Source organism: Hippocampus zosterae, chromosome 15, assembly GCF_025434085.1.
Source record: "Hippocampus zosterae strain Florida chromosome 15, ASM2543408v3, whole genome shotgun sequence".
Classification (NCBI taxonomy): Eukaryota; Metazoa; Chordata; class Actinopteri; order Syngnathiformes; family Syngnathidae; genus Hippocampus; species Hippocampus zosterae.
Window position 1 is genome coordinate 13,346,646 of NC_067465.1, and position 19,470 is coordinate 13,366,115.

Below are 19,470 nucleotides of genomic sequence, written 5' to 3' on the forward strand. Positions count from 1 at the left end.
ATTGCATGCTACGGTGCTTTTTCTAATGATTCGTTCAAGAAATTATAATCATAAAAATAAGATTGAAGATCATGTACAAGCAACCCTTTTTTGTGCCAAAGGAACAGTCACATGCACAATAATATAGGGATGCCATTCTTTGTTATTGCACAAAATGAATGCTTTTCCTCAATACATAGGCCTACGTATTGCAATTTAACTTGACAACGGAATAAAAGAAAATAGAGAAAGGTGCAGAAATTAACAAATTGTGTGAAATGCACAACATGAGCTCACCGGTCTAATCAATGAATTAATTTCCACCGTAGGAACTTTGGTTCAGATCTTAAGAACATTTTTGAAGGATCACTGTGTGTTTGGATCGGGGAAACTATTGTCTAAATTGGGTTCTGGGGAAGAAAAAGAAGACCGTGTTCTGAGGGGGGTGCATAACCCAAATTCAGGACACTGGTTAGAATGACTAAGGCGCACCAGTTTTCATTATGCAGGAACTATCGATCCTATCATCCAAACTTTCTGGGCAGCTCGATACGAGCAGACAACATCCAGCCATCAATTCCACTCCCAGCTGACTCTTGTTTACAAATTACTCAGCGCGTGTCCCTGCTTCTACTTCTCCACCTGCTTTTTGGAGTATTTCAAGCTCACAACTACTCCAAAACTCGGCCGCACGAGTCCCGACAAGGAGTACCCGGAGAAAATCCACGCAGCCGCGGGGAGAACATGCAAACACCACACAGGAAGGCCGGAGCCGGGAACTAACCCACGACCTCTGCACTGTGAGGTCAACACGCTAACCTCTGGGCCTCCCTATTTTATCATTTTATATATGTACTGTATATAATTACAGTATATATTTTTTTTTATAAGCGGCGGTGTTTCCTCTTGTTGTCGGGTGTCCACGCTGGGAGGTGTGACGGCTGTCACTCAGCGTTGATTAGCTTCCCTTGGGTGCTCTTTTCCTGCCATGTCTTCATTTCAAAGTATGTGTGTGTGTGTGTGTGTGTCTGTCTGTGTGTGTGCAAGCACAGGCATGCTTGTGGGGATATATAGCTATGTGTCAGGGGGGAAGGAATCCTCTTTTTTTTTTGCAATTTTGAAATTTTAATTGCACAGCACTTTGAGTTGTGTTTTTATGTCTAAAAAGTGCTATAAATAGTTTGATTGATTGATAGCGCTTTTCCTGACTTGTGTGTGTACATGTGTGTATATACAGACTGTCACAACAACAAGTACGATTTTTTGCATGGGCAAATGAGAGCAGACAAACTGTCAACGCTAAAAAGAGGAACGTTAGCTCAGCAAAATATGTGCGTGTGTGTGTGTGTGTGTGTGTGTGTGTGTGTGTGTGATGAATGGAATTCCTCATCGGTGTGCAATTGTAAAACAAGGCTCTGTTTTGAAAAAATAAATCTGAAACTGCATTTAAGGGTGGCTCAATACTGTCTGGCCATATACGGGCCGGAGTTGTAAATTGATTTCTGGCCCAAATACTTCACTCCACAACTGGCCCTCATCTGGTTTGCCAGAGTCAAGCCAGTGCCTCCTTTGCCACGTTCGGCCCACATGCATTATGCCAGTGCCGACTCAAGGCCAGCTGTGCCAGCTTCATGCCGAATCCAAATGCCAGATGCCTTTGCTGACTGGTATGTGTAGAAATGTCAATGATTATAGCGGATTTTTTCTTTTTATATCAACTCGTGTGCGGAATTAACTTCTTGGTGAAGACAAAGAGCTCAGTAGGGCCTACATGTGCCCGAATTTGAATTCCACAGCTATCGAGTAATGCTCAAACGGCTTTCCATAGTTCTAAAAGGGTTGTACGGTATGCACTGTAACCCGATCCATCAACGAGACAAGGTTGGGCGCTTTTGTAGCCGTAGGTGTCCCACAGCATGCTTCAAATTACGCACGCCCAGACTGCCACACCCAGTAAATCATTCACAGCGGCCACCAGAAAAATGAGCATTCAAAAAAAAACAGGCATACTCATACAAGAGAGCCTTTTATTATATTACAGTCGCACACAATACAGATGTTACAGTGAAAATACATTCGGCCTGTTGAAGTCAAATGTTCAATAAATTAAGCCAAGTCTACTTTAACGTATTCTTCACGAGATGATTAGAATGTTCATCGCCAGTTAGCAAACGAATGCAAAATGCGGAAATGCCAGATTTCCGTCGACTCGACTTCTGTGTTGCCGTTGTCAGTCTAGTGTCAGTCATACGTTGGTCGCCGAGTTGACGCCCTTGTGCAGACTTTCACAGGTTTGGCAGAATGTTGCAATAACCGCTGGCGGCGGCTGCTGCTGCAGCCACACCCGCTCCCGCCTTTGACGATCGCAACCGACGCTGATGGAATGTGTTTGCGCAGCTCTCGTATAGTTTCGAAGCAGACGAGTCACAAAATGAATTTATAGTGGGGACGGGCATTTCAATGTGTTTCATTGTTCATTTTAACATGATTTGATTGCATGATAAAACACAGTTCTGGACTTGATATTTGCGAGCGGTCACAGCGCAACGTCTCATGGCTGACATCGTGTTGAACTTTTTTAGACGGCAACGGTGGGAGTGGTCGCAGCCAACTGGTGTGCGCCGGCTGCTCTCCGGTGCCTCCAGACGCGATTAATCAGCAATGAAATCCTTATCATGCCCAACCCTACTTTAAAGTCCACAGTTCAATGTCGCTTCGGCAAATGCATCTTAGTTCATATTATTTCATCATAGAAAAATATCAAAACTCTATAAAAACAAAACAAACTGGGGAACCATTTCATCAAATAACCAACCCCACTTTGCACGTCATTTACTATGAACAAGTCGAATTAGTACAACCCAAAATACCTGAACTTGTTACTAAAATATCACCCCAAAAAAAAAAAAAATACCCAATGCCTGTCACTACACATCAATGCATCAGCTACTAACGACCTGCAAAACCAAGATTGCAAAAAGCGCAACGCAGCAGTTATGTACAAATGACAGTGTAAGCGAGGTTATCAGTGCCTGTGACTCAAAACAAGGCAGCAGAGGTTTAAAAAAATTAAAATCCAGCAAAAGAGACAAACACATGACTCGGCTTTCTTTCGTTCTTCGTGTTCAGGCGTCACGTGGGTGGGAGGGGGCGCGCTGCATCCGATAAAGGCAAAACACTGAGATTCTTCGGCTTTGTTGTTCATGTCTTTTTGCAAACGCCTGCGAGATTTTTAAACTTGGGTCCCAGCGTATTTAGAAAGTCGAGGTTTTCGTTGTTGCCGCCGTCGTCGCTGCAGCACCCAACCGAGCCGGCCGCCGAGCCCACGCCCTCAAAGCCGTACTGGTGGATGATGTCATCAGCGTACCGCCCGTCCTCCTCGCCCCCGAAATAGGTAAGCTTCTGAAAGGCATACATAAAAAAAAAAAGATTTGGCAGCCATTCATTAAATTTGGTATTACACTGCATGATTCGAGTCAATTCCAATGTTCTGCTGTCATATGACAACGTTGGGAGAAATGTGATGGCAGTCTAAATAAATAAATAAACAAACAAACACAACACTTTTGTTAATCTTAACGACAGCTAAAGCATAGACACACAAATAAAGTCTGAAATAAATCTGCTCCATTAGCGGCGCATTCATCGTAAATTCGCCTAAGTAACAGCTGATGACAGCCGATGGCGTAATGTCAAGTTTACCCCAATTTTAAATTGGTGGAGGAAGAGCCAGCCCAGGCCAGCGAAACACTATGCAACATATAATATTACGATTGTTGATGTATTATTGTTTACTTCTTCCGATGGAACAAAGGTCGGAAATCAAACCCTGCATTCTAAATCAAGTCGTAGAGCAGGGGTGTCCAAACTTTTTGCCAAGGGGGCCAGATTTTATGTGGTAAAATGTCGGGGGGCCGACCTTGGCTGACATTCTTTACATTGAACAACAATATTGTTCAACAAATTTTAGTAAGCCAGTCTGTTTCACACACTTAAGAATTTCTTTTGGTTCATTTGAAACGGGTATATCACATGCAACTGCTTATTCACTTGACTTTTTCTTAAACGGAGGTCTCCTGAGTGCAAATTGGTTGATTTGAAACATAAAATGTATCACCATGACTTTTCACTAGTCACAAAACCTTTGACTCGAACAACAGGGAAATGAACAAGCAATACACATATCCACAACTGCAAGGATCATTTGAAATATGACATATCAGTCAATATAAACACGGAGTGATGTCTTGTTAACTCGTGAGTGATGCCCTCTAGTGTCTAAATGCTATTACTCATTTAGTGAATGCTATTACTCATTTAGCCACTAGAGGGAAGCAGTACTCTATGAAACATCACTCACCAGTCTACGAGACCTCAGTCAATGCAACACGTGTTCCATTGCGCCCAACCTGCGGGCCAGACGGCACTGATTTTATGACAGGGGCCGAGGGCCGGATGAAAATCGACCGCGGGCCGGATTTGGCCCGCGGGCCGGACTTTGGACATGCCTGTCGTAGAGCTAGCTACGCTACTCTTACAACTACAGAAATTCTCCCATCCATCCATCCAGCCATTTTCTGATCGGCTTTATCCTCACAAGTGTCGTGGGCGTACTGGAGACGATCCCAGCTTTTTTCGGGCAGTAAGCAGGGAACTGGATGCCAACAAATTTAAGGCACTAATAGACGGACAACCATTCGCGCTCACAATCACACCTACGGACAATGCGGAGTCTTTCCATTCGCCTGCCACGCATGTTCTTGGAATGTGGGTGGAAACCGGAGTACCCGGAGAAAACCCACGCAGGCACGGGGAGAAATGCAAACTCCACACAAGAAGGCCGGAGCCGGATTCAAACCTTACACCTCTGTGCTGAGATGCGGATGTACTAACCAGTCAACCACCGCGCCGCCTCTCTCAACCCCCCCCCCCCCCCACCCCCAAAAAGTAGGAGTTAAACATTACCTGGTGCAAATAGCGTCCATTTGTTTGCCAGGTGCTGAGAAAGTTCGCGTCGTAGTTCATCTGTTGGGCTCCATACTGGCTGTCGTAATGTCCGCTGAAGAACTCCGTTTCGGTGTTGCCAAAGCCGGTCTTGTAGAGGGTGGTGTCTTGGCGTCCGATGGTGGAGCCCTTCACTTGCCAATCCTGATTGGCCACTGAGCCCTTGATTTCAGAGCCGGCAAGGGGCACCTTGATGAGACTAGCATCCTGTCGACCAAAAGCACGAGTTAGGAAACAAAGCGTAGCAGCAATTGAAAAGTGCTTCGTTTACGTTGCTTGTATTTGAAGAAGCAACACTCCTTTGTGCTTACCACTTCTTCCCCCGGGGCTTCTGTGTTTGACTTAATCAGGATTCCACCGCTGTCAGTTGTATCCTCCAGTATCTGCAAGTCTGGCTTTGTCGTGCAGAAACAGGCAAGCAGCAAGACTGCAGGAGAAACATGGCTCATGTTAAATGGCGGTGCGGAATAAACTTGTCAATCAACAAGTCAGGATTGCTAAAAATGTTCACATTCCCTGAGTATGATGCTAATCCTTATTCGCATGGGCACTGCCTCTGACACGCCCCCATACGTGCCAACCTTTGCCTGCTAGTGCCCTTGAGACCAAATAATTGCTTTGTGCTTTTCTTTTAATCTGTACTGTCTTAAAAGGGGAATTACATCTTGTTTATTATAATGATAATGTTCTATAATCTACAACAGTGGTGGTCAAAGCTTTGTGCTCAGTCAGGGACCACTATTGATTTCCAACATTGGACAGACAAAACAAAAATAAAAAAGGCACAAAATCTTGGAATGTAATGAAATTATAAATAAGAAAAAGGTTGAATAAATTGGTGTAAAATTGTTGAATGTTCCAAGTAAGTACTGAGGTGAAGAAATAAAAACAATATAAAAGAAAAATAAAAACAGCAACATTAATACAACAAATATTATTGGACTCTTGATCATGTAAATGCTTTGTAGACCAATTCAAAGTACAGAGTGGGTGAGCATTTATGTGCTAACCGTAAGAAACCACGACTAAAATGGGCATTTGAATGAATTGATTAGGAAGGTAATTAGCAAGTTGACTATTATTATTTTTGGGGCTCAATTGCTTGAAGATTTGTGATTAAATAGCATTCAACTCCACAAAATGGACAGAATTTCAACGATTAGTTCATCCATTACTATGCCTCATATATTATTAGTTGCATTATTGTTATTTTATTTACTTAGTTTGTTGAAGATTTGAATTCTTGCACTGCAATTTTCTGACTCCATTACGAGACACGAAATTCAAATTGATCAGCAACTTTCATGGTCTAAAACTGCATTTTTTTTCTTTACTGTCTCGCTGGAAACACAGTTGCTACATACGGTGCCCTATACATGTGAACAATACAAGAGAGGAACTGACGTAGCAGCAGGAGGAGGAGCAGAGGCAGGAGTAACGCCAGCCAGCCCATCGGGCCGAGCGAAGCCGACCAAGGCTTGGTCAGACAGGCGCCGTTCCTGCACTGGCAGATCCTGACGTTGACTGTCTGGATTTTCCCGTTGCCTTGCAAATCCTTGACCTCAACGGGAACCCTGTGCGTCTTCAAGGGAAGGTCTTTGACCTGGCGCAACGTAGCTGCCGTGTCTACAAAGGAAGCACGCAATCTGTTTTTAGGGCATGATGAAAGCATGAATGAATGAATCGAAAAGGGAAGGAGAGTGAGCACCTACCGTTGAATCTGGTCACAGACCATTTGCCGTCTGTGTTATCGGGCAGGCTAAAAGTGAAGGGGCCTTTAAAGGGCGACTCGTCCATATCTTCAGCCACAAGCAACACCGAGCCAAGTTCTCCTTCCTTCTCGCATATCACCCTCTCGCCAGGTGGGAGAATAATCGGTACGTTGTCATTCACATCTTCCACCTGGATTATGACCGTTCCCGTCCCAGTCTTGGTAGCTGAAACGTAAGACAGAACACCGTCGTCAAAGTGGAATTTGAAACTCCTCACAAAGACTCCGGCCCGACAGAACCAGTATGGGTGCAGCTCAGACAGGTAACCGCCGAGGAATTGGTGCTCCCCATCACCTTGGGTGGCGACAAAATGGCCGAAAGGAGCGGGGGACCGGGGGGTGAACGCCGTCTGCGGTGACACGACGTGCATTTAACGAGACAAAGGTGTCCTCTTCATCATGCTGTTTGCATTTTGACCTCACGAGACCAAGGCCACACATAACAATTGATCAACAGTGCCGACCATGGTGGCCACTGCGCTTTGAGTCTCACGAGAGCGTCATCAACAAGTTGCGATAGGTTCAGAGACACTGGAAGAGTCACAGAAAGGTGTAGCAGGATACTTTCCTGGTTGATTAATCGTGAATTGTGAATTTCGCCAGTCAATGCCTCGTTAGAGGATGGCAAATTGCGTAAGTATCGTGGCGCGTGTGTATTTAAAAAGAGAGACGGCCAAATGAAGTGCATTTTGGATTGATCCCAATTCTTGCTATGATCGGTTTGAAAAGCGTCATACTTGCGTCGACGGCTCTCATGGTGATGTTGTAAATTCCATTCTTGACAAAGTTGGACTCTCTGTCAATGGTGTTTGCCACCCTCAGTTCTCCCGTGTTCCTGTCCACATTGATCCATGCTGCAGGGTCCATGATCTTGTAATACCTGCAAAATGGCCCAAATAGTCCTCGTCAGTCTTTTTTAGCGAGTTCCCTCTAGTGAGCGGTCGGGGCCGCTTACTTGATGCCCTCGCTGCTCTTGGTTTCCGGATCGAGGGCTTTGTAAGTTCCAATCAATGTGCCGTTTGGCGTGTTCTCTTTGACCGTGAAGCGAATAGTCGGCGCCGTGAATTCGGGGCCTTCGTCAACATCGCCGACCGTTAAGTCCACAGGGACGATCTCCCACTTGGCCGTGGTGCCGGTCAGTTCAGCTTCATTGCGCGCCATGACTTCCAGCCGCAGTTTTTGGGACTTCTCAAAATTTAACGGCTGGAAAAGACGACCGGACACTTGACTTCAAGATTACTACTCATGGTGGTGCTTCAATTTGAAAATCACTCACCTTTGCGATGTACAGAAGCCCCTCATTTGTTGTGGGTTCCGTCTCCATCCGGAAATTGCCATTTTCATTTCCCTTTGTGATGATGAATTTAGATTTCCAGTTGGGGGTGTTTTTTAAATCCTTATCTTCAACAGGCATTCGGAGAATAAGTTTGTTGATTTCATTCTCTTTTGCGGTGGCTTCATACTGCAGGATGAAAAAAATAGCTTGGTAAATAATGAAACAATACACCTCATAATAAGTAAATCATGCAATCAGGAATTTAGCCGGACTCATTCATCTGACATCTTGGACAATCCAATTTTGTGAACAGTGTGGAGGAACTTAAGACTTACAACTTTTGGGGGAAAACTAGAAAAACTAGGGGTCCTCTTTGGGATCCATCATCACAAACTGCTGAAGTAAGCATTATGTGATCGGGATTGTGGATCTGGATCAGTGAGTTAAGTAACCAATCAGAATCAACACAAATCCATTTTGGAAAAAACGTGTATATTTACTGTTCGTGGGGGACTCGCCTGGGCCACAAATCTCGACCAACTGGTGGACATTGAAATGCATTGGAAGAAAAATAACAATTAGAACCTCCAAATTCTCCCCAAAACGCTGATAATCATTCAATTGTGTTATGTTCCTATGGCTTCAAGATGGCGCCGCGAGAGTGGCTGCCTTTACGGGAGCTCCTGTACTCTTTGTTTTTCTACTTTCTTCCTTTCATAACTGCTGTAAATTGGGAATTTCTCCATTGTGAGACGAATAAAGGTATTCTTCTTATTATTCTTATAATACTCAGAATTTGGGTGGGTGGGGGATGGAAGAGATTCAACACTAGCCCCCCCCCCCAAAAAAAAAACATTATTTTAATATATTGAGAGGGAAAAAGTCCAACTGTATATGTTGAGAAACCTTGGATTATTCACGGTGGCTGCACCGAACGCCATTACAACAAACAGATTGTGTTTGTTGTAATAGCAGAACAGATTTTCAAGTTCTGCTACTGCTCTATGAATCACTGAGTGGTTTGGGCCCCGAATACATGAAAGAAATCTTGATTGAATAGAAACCCATTCGGGCACAAAGATCTACAGAATTGGGTCAATTAGTGCAGCTCAGAGCTCAAAGTAAACATGGTGAAGCTGCATTTAGCTGTTACGCTGCATGGAAATGAAATAATTCTCTGACAGAAGTGAAATCAGCTCAGAGTGTAAATCCAGGTTAAAAATTTTGCTTTTTTTGTACCTTTGACTATGGTCTTTTTAACATTCGTTCACATTTTTTTCCTTTAGTAATTTTAGAAACTAGTTTTATTTCTTTCCTTTTAAAATGTGTTAAATGTTTCTAAAGTTTTCTAAGAACAAAAAAAAGTCTTGTAAGAAGAGTGGAGGCCGACACATGACTGTTCCATATTTTGCATCTTTTTTACTTCTCCCACCACAAAACTCAAATGCTGTATGAATTTGTGAATCAATTACCAGTTTCTTGGTGAAGGTCGGGGGGTTGTCGTTGATATCGCTCAGGGTGATGGTCGCCGTGCCCGTGGTGAACAAACCGTTGGCTGCGCCGTCCATATCTTTGATTTGCACAATCACGTTATACTTCTCTTGAGCCTGACAAAAGAAGATTTCATCCATATCACACATGGTAAAATTGAATGGAGTCAAATTGCACTCGGGCTCCACCGGTTCTCACCTCTCTGTCTAATGAGTTTGTGGCTGTGGTAAAGACACCCGTCGTTGGGTTGATGGCAAATCGGTCCAATTCGCTCAAAATGGAATAGCGGATCTTCACGTGGTCGGTGCCTGGCTCGTCTCTGTCGGTGGCGTTCACCGTTCCCATAATTGTCCCTGTGGATGGAAAAAGGGTGATCATCTTCTAGATTGTTGTCAGAACAAAGCAATCAAAGAGCCCACAGTCATGTGTCATGTTCCTCACCTGCTTTGCTTTTCTCCGGCACGGTAAATTGCATTTGGCTGCTGAACTGAGGCGCATTGTCATTCTGATCGTCTACTTTCACAAAGACGCCCAAAGGGTCATCGGTTTCTTGCCGCGTTGTTCTGTCGAAAACCCTGGCTATTAACTGCAAAGAAAAAAAATTAACATTTGTTTGGTTGAGCAAACATAGTTTATTCGTTCATTGAATGGATGGATAAATAGTTCGAGTAGATACAATAGTGTGTTCATTCTGTGAGGGTCATGAAATCGTTTACAATTTAAATTGATACAGAATAATACAGGCTTTTCCGCAAAGGTGTGTCAAGATAAGTTTAAGCAGAGATGTCAAACATCCGCCCGTGGGCCTTAACGGGCCCCCAAGGAGGTTTGATCAGGCCCGCTGGATCATTTAAAAGTGAAAAAATGCATAAATGACACGGAATGAAATTTTTTACTAAGATGCAATTCATGGATTATCCGCAAGGGGGTCCACTGTTTTGATCAGAGTTGAAGACAACATTGCTTTGATCAGAGAAGAAGATAACAGCAGTCTCAGTTTGTCACTGAGACCTACCCAACACAGCAGACGGGGGCATCAAGGACATGTGAATATGTTCTTCTTTACACATATCCTTCGTACCAGGATTTGAAGACGTGGTGACCTTCCAACAGTCCAAAATTGCCAAATTGTGGACAGAACCCATTACCATTAATAGAACTCTCTTTAGTTTGTAAACTGTGGGCAGGGATTAAATTTAGATTTTATATGCACATGTGAAAATGGTTCCAAAAGTCCATCCTTTATAAATCCCGTTTACTCTGAAAGTGCTTTTCTATATTTGTCAATACCAACTACTTGTTAAAGTTTTGTGCCTTAGTCCAATCAGTGGGATCAGTTGCAATGCACATTTGTGAATGATAAAGGTAAATAGCACATTTGTCGAAGGAAATCTAAGGTGTTTCATGAAGTGTTTTGGAATAGATATGTTCATTAAATTTCATAATTTTCCGACTGTTCTTGTGCTTCTTCATATCAAAACTGAGGAAAGACAAGATATTTTGGTTATTGATAACAGAGTATGGTATAATTTTACTGGTCCAGCCCACCTGACCATATGTGGCCCCCAATGTGAAATTAGTTTGACATCCCTGATTTAAAGTTGTCCTTGTCTTTTTGGGTAGCAACAAAAAGGTCTTTTCTGTGTTAGAACACAGTCAACCAAGCGTGTGAAAGCATGCATTTACTGTATGTGGAAATAAAAATACACCCAATGGAAATGAAAAATATTACACATGATGTCAAAAAGCACTTTTGTGCTTTAATTTTGTTTCCCCGAGCACACGCCACTCAAATATTTCAATTGCCGTCACTTTTTTGAGGGGGAAATGCACTGCATCTAAAATGCGGAGAAATAAATGACATTTGACTGAAAATTCTGAAGAAGGAAAAGCGCCAACTCACGGCAAACTGCGGGAACTCCTCGCGATCGACTGTCTTGAGCACAGTCAACATTCCAGTATTGCTGTCAAACCTAAACACACCCTCTGGGTACTTGTCATAACCGGGCCCCGTCAGAGTGTAGTAAACCCGACGCGTTGCTTCTGTGTCAGACACAAGCTGCAACAGAATCCAAAGACAAGCACAATAATATTGTTTCCATCGGGGCAACTTCTCTGGCCATGTTTTACAGAAACTAAATGTTTTAAATTGATCCGACAACAGGCCTATCCTAACTTGAATAGCCTTCATAATAACAACAAATGGAGGAGAACATACTTCGTTCATGTGTGTGTGTGAGAGACAAGTTTATAAATGAAAGCTCTTCCCTTCTTATCTGAAGGCAGTTGGGAGTATGTTTTTTTTCTTCTTCATTTTACAGTTGTTGGCGCACCCACACACGTGCATGTGTCCTGCGTGTGTCTGTGTGTGTGTGTGTGTGTGTGTGTACGCGTGTGTGAGTCATTTGCTGTGAAAATAATTGTCCCAAGTGGCCATGAGAAATGGGGAATGGTTTTATTGCACTGTATTACATAAATGTAATTGCTTGCTTTGTTTTTCGAGGGATTTTCCACATAGAGAGTACAATGTTGAGGTTTGATCAACAATGTGTGAGGTATATATTCAATATGTGATAATTGTTTGCAATGGTCTGAAATACAGACAGCAGTTTCCAATGTTTGCTTTGCACCACTCGTGTCGGTCAATGGTTACAATACTGTATCGGCACACGAATGGCTAAACGTTTTTTTAAAATTGCTGTTATGCACTATTTTTCCAGTTCCAACACCAATGTAGCCAATTTCAAAATACAACCTTTCTAACCTTTCATGACTCTGAATAAAGTAAAAAAAGAATACACTGAATGGCATAAGGGCTAAAATGCTTGGTGTGTTATGTATGTTTCATTACATTACCCTTTCAATGTCTCTTGGATAAGAGCCGAAGTCATTCTCCATGATATTGAAGGGTGGGGGGCTCCAGCGTCTCTTGTACCGTTTCAGCACGTCATTGGGCTATACACATTTCGGGAACAGTTTTTTTCAATCAATTACAGTGGTAGGATGTAATTTCAATCAATTACAGTGGTATGAAGTAATTCAGAGCAAATACTTTGTTACTATAACAATAATTTGCACTTCAGATTTTACAAGTATCTGCACATTGAGTATGGATTTTTTCTGGAAAACACATCAGTACTTTGTAGTCCTTACATGGAAAGGTTACTTGGTTTTATCCCTGAATGGAAAAAAGTAACAGCAACCATGAGTGAAATTTTGACTAATTGAAAAATGGAACAGAAAAAAAGGGCAGCAAGATATGGCGGAACATGGACGAGCTAGAGACAACGACAACACCTTGGCAATGACAGAAACAGATTCGGAGAAGACAGATATTCTGAGATTGAATAATTCCCAGACTTAGTAATTGTAATACTTGTAACAATATGTTATACTACTGTGTTAACAGCTTATTGTAATATATTATGGTAAAGTGTTACCCCAACATTGGAAGTTGAGTCATCCTGAGCGAATTTAACATTTTTGTCAGTTATTTGACAGCAACAAGTTGAGCCAGTGCAAGCTGGTGCTTCAACATGTTCTTTTTTCTCAGTGTAAGCACCACTTAGGTTAATCGGAGAGGGAAACCATTTTGTGTGCAGATAAATTTTCTTTCATTGTGCAATTATCAAAACGGGTATTATTGTACATAATTGTCTGTAAGGCTTCTCTTTTTTGTTGTCTACATGTACCAGTGAGTGTTTTATACACAACTATCTGTGTGAGTGTTTTTCCAAATCTGAAAAAGTGTCGTGCTTTTTTGTACCTGTCTGCTCATTTGGGCGCTGGCAATGAGGTTGACGTCCATCTGCATGTGCGACCCGGAGCTGTGTTGAGCCCACACGGAGAAAGTTCTGCCTTTGGACGACACTTCGACAATGGTTGTGGCCGTCACTGAGCCATTGGCCCGAACTGCGAATGCACGGTCGTTGGAAGTGACGCTCGCACAGCTCGCCACATTAACTACAATACACGGAAGAACAGCGGTTAGTCACTTTTTTTGGTTTATTCTTAAACCAAATAAATACAGCGAAGGGTTGGCTCAATCAAATAATAATCAGAATTAATTAATTTTAAAAAAGAGGGGAAAAAACACCTCTTGTTATCTCGTATCCGACCGGGATAATTTGCGGCACTGGGACGAAGAGGAGACTCGGGATAAAGCAAGACTCGACTCCGGTCAGGATCTGAAGTTACATGTTAGTGTCAAATATCACCTTCGGATCGAATGTTCCACTTTGTTCATTATAGAATAAAATAAATACAAAAAAACACATATGTTGGACTCACCAGCGCCAAGCACACGTTGAAAATGACGGCTTTCGCCATCTTTTTTTTTTCTTTTTGCACAAATTTGGACTTTGCTCCAAGCACAAAGCAGTCTTCTCACGGCGCAAAACAAGAGAAAAAGTTACAAGCAATCAATTGGTGATTTGGGAGCCGTGAATATGAAGAAGAAAGGAATCCTGCTGCTTCTCCTATGCCTCCATGGCACCTTTTGCACTCGCTCTTCTCCGTCGCTGCTGGCGGTGTGTCAATAATCCGGACACACCTTGAACGCCCCACCCAAAGGCCGAGCTTCCCCAGCAGGCTCTGCAGCAGGGAGGAGGACTTGTGTGCACCAAGCGCTCTGGAAACTCCTCCAAATTTGTGTAATTGAAATATCCTCCAGCAGAAGGCGCCGTTTCCCCAATTCTTTAAAAAATATATTAATTTTTTTAGATCAATTTTATTTTGCAGATTGCCTCGTAAAGCTTTCTTCTTCCAAAACAAAGCTGCACCTTATATCATTACCACTCAAATAATCCTGCTTCACTACTGTAAAAGGAAGACGATGCATGCATTGTGAGCGTATCATGCCTTGACACAATTGTCTTGTCTACTTGTTTTTCTAGTGTATCCGGTCTGTGGAAGCTCTCCAAAGTCTGCACAGATGAATGACCTCTGCGTGCCCCTCCTCTTTCCTTAACACAGCTAAGGCTCCTCTCTTAGCACTGCAGGAATGTGCATTAAATGAAGCCTGGCATTGGGGGGAGGCTGTCCTCCCACTTGCTATCTCGAAAAAGTGTTTGGAAAGAAAAGAGGGTGGAAAAGGAAAAAAAAAGGTTGACAACACTTCAGGTCAGTGTCCTCAAGCATGAACTGAGAGCAGAGTGAGAGCAAGAAATAAAGTAGAAATGAAACCAGACTTTATGCGCATACAGGAAAGGTGAGAAAAATGTCAGGAAGATTGCAGTGAGTCATGGGCGTGGACAGAAGGAAACCGCCCAGAGCTGGGAGCCATAACAGTAAACGCAAAACCGACTCAGCAAATAGTCTTGTCACTCCCAGAAGGAAAGTGACTTATGAGACACGTTCAAACTGGGGCGTACGCACGGACACACACAGCTTGAAACAGCACGTACCCCCCCCCCTGACGCCCCCCCCCTTCCTCCACAATCCTCCCTATAATACACTCCACCAGTCCTGAACTCTTCACTCTCAGTGCAAAATTAAATGAGTCATTTTCCCTGTGAACTTCAGTGTTGCAGTAAACTTCTCAAAAGTGGAACTTATGAAAATTTGCAAGACAGATGTACGAAAGAGGCTTTGACAATTTGTCAACACATGCGCGTTGGACTCCCGATGGCACACATTTCATTTAATTAAAACAGGATATAAACCGCCGTTTTGATTCAAAGGGCTTGATGTCCAATGTTCATATACAGTACAGTATTTCTGAATGAAAAACATCTAACATGTACCTCACGTGTCCGTGGAGCACAGAATATGAGCCCTCAGGGTTTATATTGTCTTTACATATGTTAACTTATTCGATAGATGGATGGATGGCAGTCAGGAAAGTTCCAATGAATAACCACAACAAATCAACACATCTCACATCAGAGCTTTCAACTTGCATTTCAGTTTAAGAGAAAGATTCGTATCCAAACAATCTGCACATGTTCAAACTTAATGAGCCGCCTGTGCCATTGTACATGTAATCTCATTGCAAAGGTCACATCAATGTCACAAGATTGTGTGCATGTGCCAAAATAGACTGTCAACCAATGAGGTATATCGTCAGTGCACCTTATGTAACCACTCTCTCTGGGCGTGTGCCTGGCAAAGTGGGGAGTCCAGCGGGCATGGCACGTGGGTTTCTGGCGATACACATTGCTCGACAAACATACGCACCCTCATATTGGTGTGTAGTTTGTACAGCGGCTTAGTGATAACGGGATAACAGTTTTGAATGAAACTCATGATAACACTCATGGCAGACTTGAGATTGACTGCACTATAAAGTCAAGGACACCATGACCGTCAAGCTTAAAGCAGCATTTGGGAATAAGATGGCCACAAGTAAAAATATTCACAATCATACAATACAATACATGCTGATTTGATGCTACACTGCTTTGCAATAAATAGTATTGAACTTTCTTGACCAAGTGTTTCATAATATTGGTGGACAAGCCAAAACATCTCTCATGGTGTGTTCAAAAATCGCATAGATGCTATTTTTGTTCATAGTTGTATGCAATGATTGTACAAACTGCCGCACTCTAAAATGACCAGACAATATTGTGGTAAATTTATACTTTAAAGCAAGTTTTTAAAATTTACGGCACGCTGGCCAGGAACGGCCGGCCCCCAAGGAGGTTCAATCAGGCCCGCATGATAATTTAAAAGTGAAAAAAAATGTATAAAAGACACAGAATGAATATTTTAATAAGGTGCAATTCATGGAGTATCCACTAGGTGACACCTGTTTTCATCAGAGTAGAAGACAGCATTGTTTTGATCAGAGAAGAAGACAACCGCAGTCTCAGATTGTCACTGAGACAGACACAGCAGATGCTATCAAGGACATGTGAATACTTTATTCTTAACACATTTAATAGCACTCTCTCCTCAGTTTCTAAGGTGTAGGCAGGGATTAAATTTCGATTTTACATGCACATGTGTAAATAGTTTAAAAATTCCTTTCTTTATACATCTGCTAGCAATGTTATTGCTAGCATAGGTGCGAATGAAACAGATCAGTCTTGGGTTGTACCGATCAGGTTTTTCTGCTCTGGATACACACAAGATCATCCATTAGTGACCTCTGCCGATACAGATTCTGATACCAATCACATGGTGGCCGAATGATCGGAGCTCCATTCGATCAGAGATGGTACCACGTCTTGGTCACTTAACTTTTGTCTTGCATTGCTTGGCTTCAGCAATCGGATTGAGATGTAAAATCATTTGAAAAAAAATGTTGGTTTGTATTCACCTCTGTTACTCAAGTATACATTTTATTTCCTAACTGCAGTCATGATTCGGTTTTTGTTTAGATTACATTTGTTTTTATTTCAGTTTTGTTTCCTCCAGTGCTTTTTGTCTTGGTTTGGTTTTGTTTCCTCTTGTTGTCATCCGGGTCCCTTGTGTTAACCAATCAGCTCCCCCAACCTTTTGTGCCTTGCCCAGGCATACCTTGGCTCGACAGTATTTTGTTCCCTGGTTCCTGTCAGTCTTTGTCAGATCGTTGTTGCACTCATGTTTTGTTTATGTTGTTGTCACATTTTGTGTTACCGTCATGGGTTTTCATTTTGTAATTTTGTTTTATTGAGCTTTTTCCCTTCTTTGTGTTTTGGATTTTGTTTTTCCAGTGTACCCCTGCTAATGTTTTTTAATAAAAATCTTGTTCAGTAGTCCATGGTTCACCTGCTTTTGTGGGTCTACAACCATCATGCTCACATGACAACTGGCTATGTCAGTTTGTGCACAAGTTTTGTGAGGACAGCACTATTGTCAGTGGTGGAGTGGAAACCGGACTATTTTTGCAAGTTGGAGGCATACACCAGACCACGGAGGGTATCACTTCCCACACTGGTTGTCTTCTTATGCCATGTATTTAACAAGCGACCAATCTAGCGAGTAACCTGATTCTTGCTCAAAGTCAGCTCGCAAAGACTCCAGCTCAACTTTTATGAGGACTAGTGAAAAATTGATGACTAAACAAAAGCTGACAATGACTTAAAAAAAACTGGATTAAAACATACAGTAACCGTGTACTGTTCAAATATATCGGTCTGCCTTTAGACTGATGTGTTGTCGCTGAAGTGTAAAAATTGCACCTTGCCTGTGACATTCCCTGCGAGTACACCTTTGGCACCGCATAAGCATTCCCTGTGACTTTTGGTGTGCATGTTTGTTTAATGCAGTCAGGGGGAGGAGGTGGGCAGGAACAGATAAAGAAAGAGGCTGACAGCGTTGTCTCGATGCAAAGTGCAGTCAGAGGGCTGGCGGAGAGGAAATAATTACACTTTTTGCAAGGAAATGTTGTCTGTGTGTGCTTCTGGGATACAGACACACACACACACACGCACAAAAATTGCATCATTTACAGTTTGACTCATCTAATGGGGGTAGACGGTTTTGCTGATAAAAATGCAATGACAAGTTCATGATAAAAATCCTCCCAAGGTGTGAAAGATCTGTATTCATGCAATTGCAAAATGTCTTTGCTTACGTTGAAAATGAGTCACAGTGTTGATGAGTCGGAATGCCTGTCCATCCACTTTGGTGAGTGCATGTACACAATACAAAGCCTCAGACACACGATATTACGAGCAAATGTCGAGTCTAGTGTTTATCTGAAAAAATGAGAAACGGAAGGATTCGGGGAAATTGGAAATAGTCAGGGTCCGCCCTGGACTAGTCCCCAGCAATGGCAGAGGGCGTACATACAGTAAACAAACTCTCGCATCAATGGACAGTTGAGCTTCTAAGAATAGAGTGGGCCAACTTAATTGTTGTGATTTCATAGAAAAGTAACACTTAATGACTCCCGCTGAAAGTTTAGTGCAGTAATGGTCAAAGTCTAACAATATGTCAAATTGATCAATATTTCAAGTAAAATGATATTCACCGGTATGAACACAGTTTTTTTCTGAAGCAGTCATTTTATCATGGGGCCTCCCTGTCTCTCTCACATATACTCAAGTCAAATCAAGGCTCATTTAAAGGCATTTATTTTAAAGGAGAAGTCAAATCAATCTTGTCTAAACACGGCATTTAGATTGGGATTGTGTTGGTGGAATATGAATGAAGCGGCAAAATCCACCAGTTTTTATCCACCTCAGGGGTGGCCATTTTTGCCACTTGCTGTCAACTGAAAATGACATCATAGTGCCTATGTGGCTCAGGTAACGGCCAATCACGACTCAGCTTGTGAATGTCACGTGACCAAACCCAGAAAACACATTAGCCATAATTGGTTGTTACCCTGTTACCCTGACTGGCGATCATTTTGGGTGTGGTCTGCCGCCCGAAATCACCAGGAATAGGCTCCAGCAACTCCCCGTACCCTGTTCAGGATAAGCTGTGTTGAAAATGGATGGATAGATGAATTAAATGTTCGTAAAATTTAATGTTTTGTTTATTCATTCAACTTAATATTTTCTAAGATAAGTGAATGATTTGAAATTATTTCCAAATATTCAAATTAAAAAGAGTGACGTCTTTTTCTTTTAAAATTTTGAAAAAAAAGCAATCACATAAATATACTTTACATTCATAATGATGCACATTATTACTGTTTATTCAAATAACTACAAATCACCTGGCCCATTAATCCATTTCAAAGCTCTTTGGCCAAACTGGCTGATTTGAAAAGTCACTGAAGTGCATTTTAGGTACAAGAAATGTATACATTAGAACAATTACAGTTTGAGAATCCCTAATAAATTTGTGATTCATCCTTGCTTGAACCTTAGTTTGACTTCCAGTAAACAGGGATGAAATGTGTTTACTGTTCTTTATCACTTTGAGTAGTTTCCCTTGTAAATTGCATAACTTTGGTCTGTCTTTAGCCTCTGCTACTGCTGTGGTCTGCACAGCATACAAATCTGGCAGCTCTGCATAAAAAGTGGATGACCACTAATGCACCTCCTTTCTCCGCCCGTTATCAGCAGCA

The 19,470-nt window shown here is 42.3% G+C and overlaps 1 protein-coding gene across 3 annotated transcripts; it reads right to left on the minus strand.

Moving 5' to 3' along the window:
* Nucleotides 1-1,992: 1,992 nt before the first annotated feature.
* On the minus strand, nucleotides 1,993-14,184 carry dsc2l (desmocollin 2 like). 3 transcript variants are annotated; one of them, XM_052087823.1, is made up of 16 exons: nucleotides 13,797-14,175; nucleotides 13,618-13,708; nucleotides 13,288-13,484; nucleotides 12,378-12,476; nucleotides 11,425-11,580; nucleotides 9,963-10,107; nucleotides 9,720-9,874; nucleotides 9,503-9,637; nucleotides 8,031-8,216; nucleotides 7,710-7,957; nucleotides 7,492-7,634; nucleotides 6,696-6,920; nucleotides 6,388-6,609; nucleotides 5,295-5,410; nucleotides 4,945-5,190; nucleotides 1,993-3,381 (listed from the first exon to the last, which is right to left on the minus strand). In XM_052087823.1, exons 1-16 carry the CDS (start codon nucleotides 13,848-13,850, stop codon nucleotides 3,181-3,183), a joined length of 2,619 nt encoding a protein of 872 aa, XP_051943783.1. In that variant the 5' UTR covers nucleotides 13,851-14,175; the 3' UTR covers nucleotides 1,993-3,180. The 3 variants fall into 3 exon arrangements, with proteins under 3 accessions (XP_051943783.1, XP_051943784.1, XP_051943785.1); XM_052087824.1 differs by having other exon boundaries at nucleotides 13,812-14,171; XM_052087825.1 differs by lacking the exon at nucleotides 1,993-3,381 and adding an exon at nucleotides 3,555-3,731 and having other exon boundaries at nucleotides 13,797-14,184.
* Nucleotides 14,185-19,470: the final 5,286 nt, after the last annotated feature.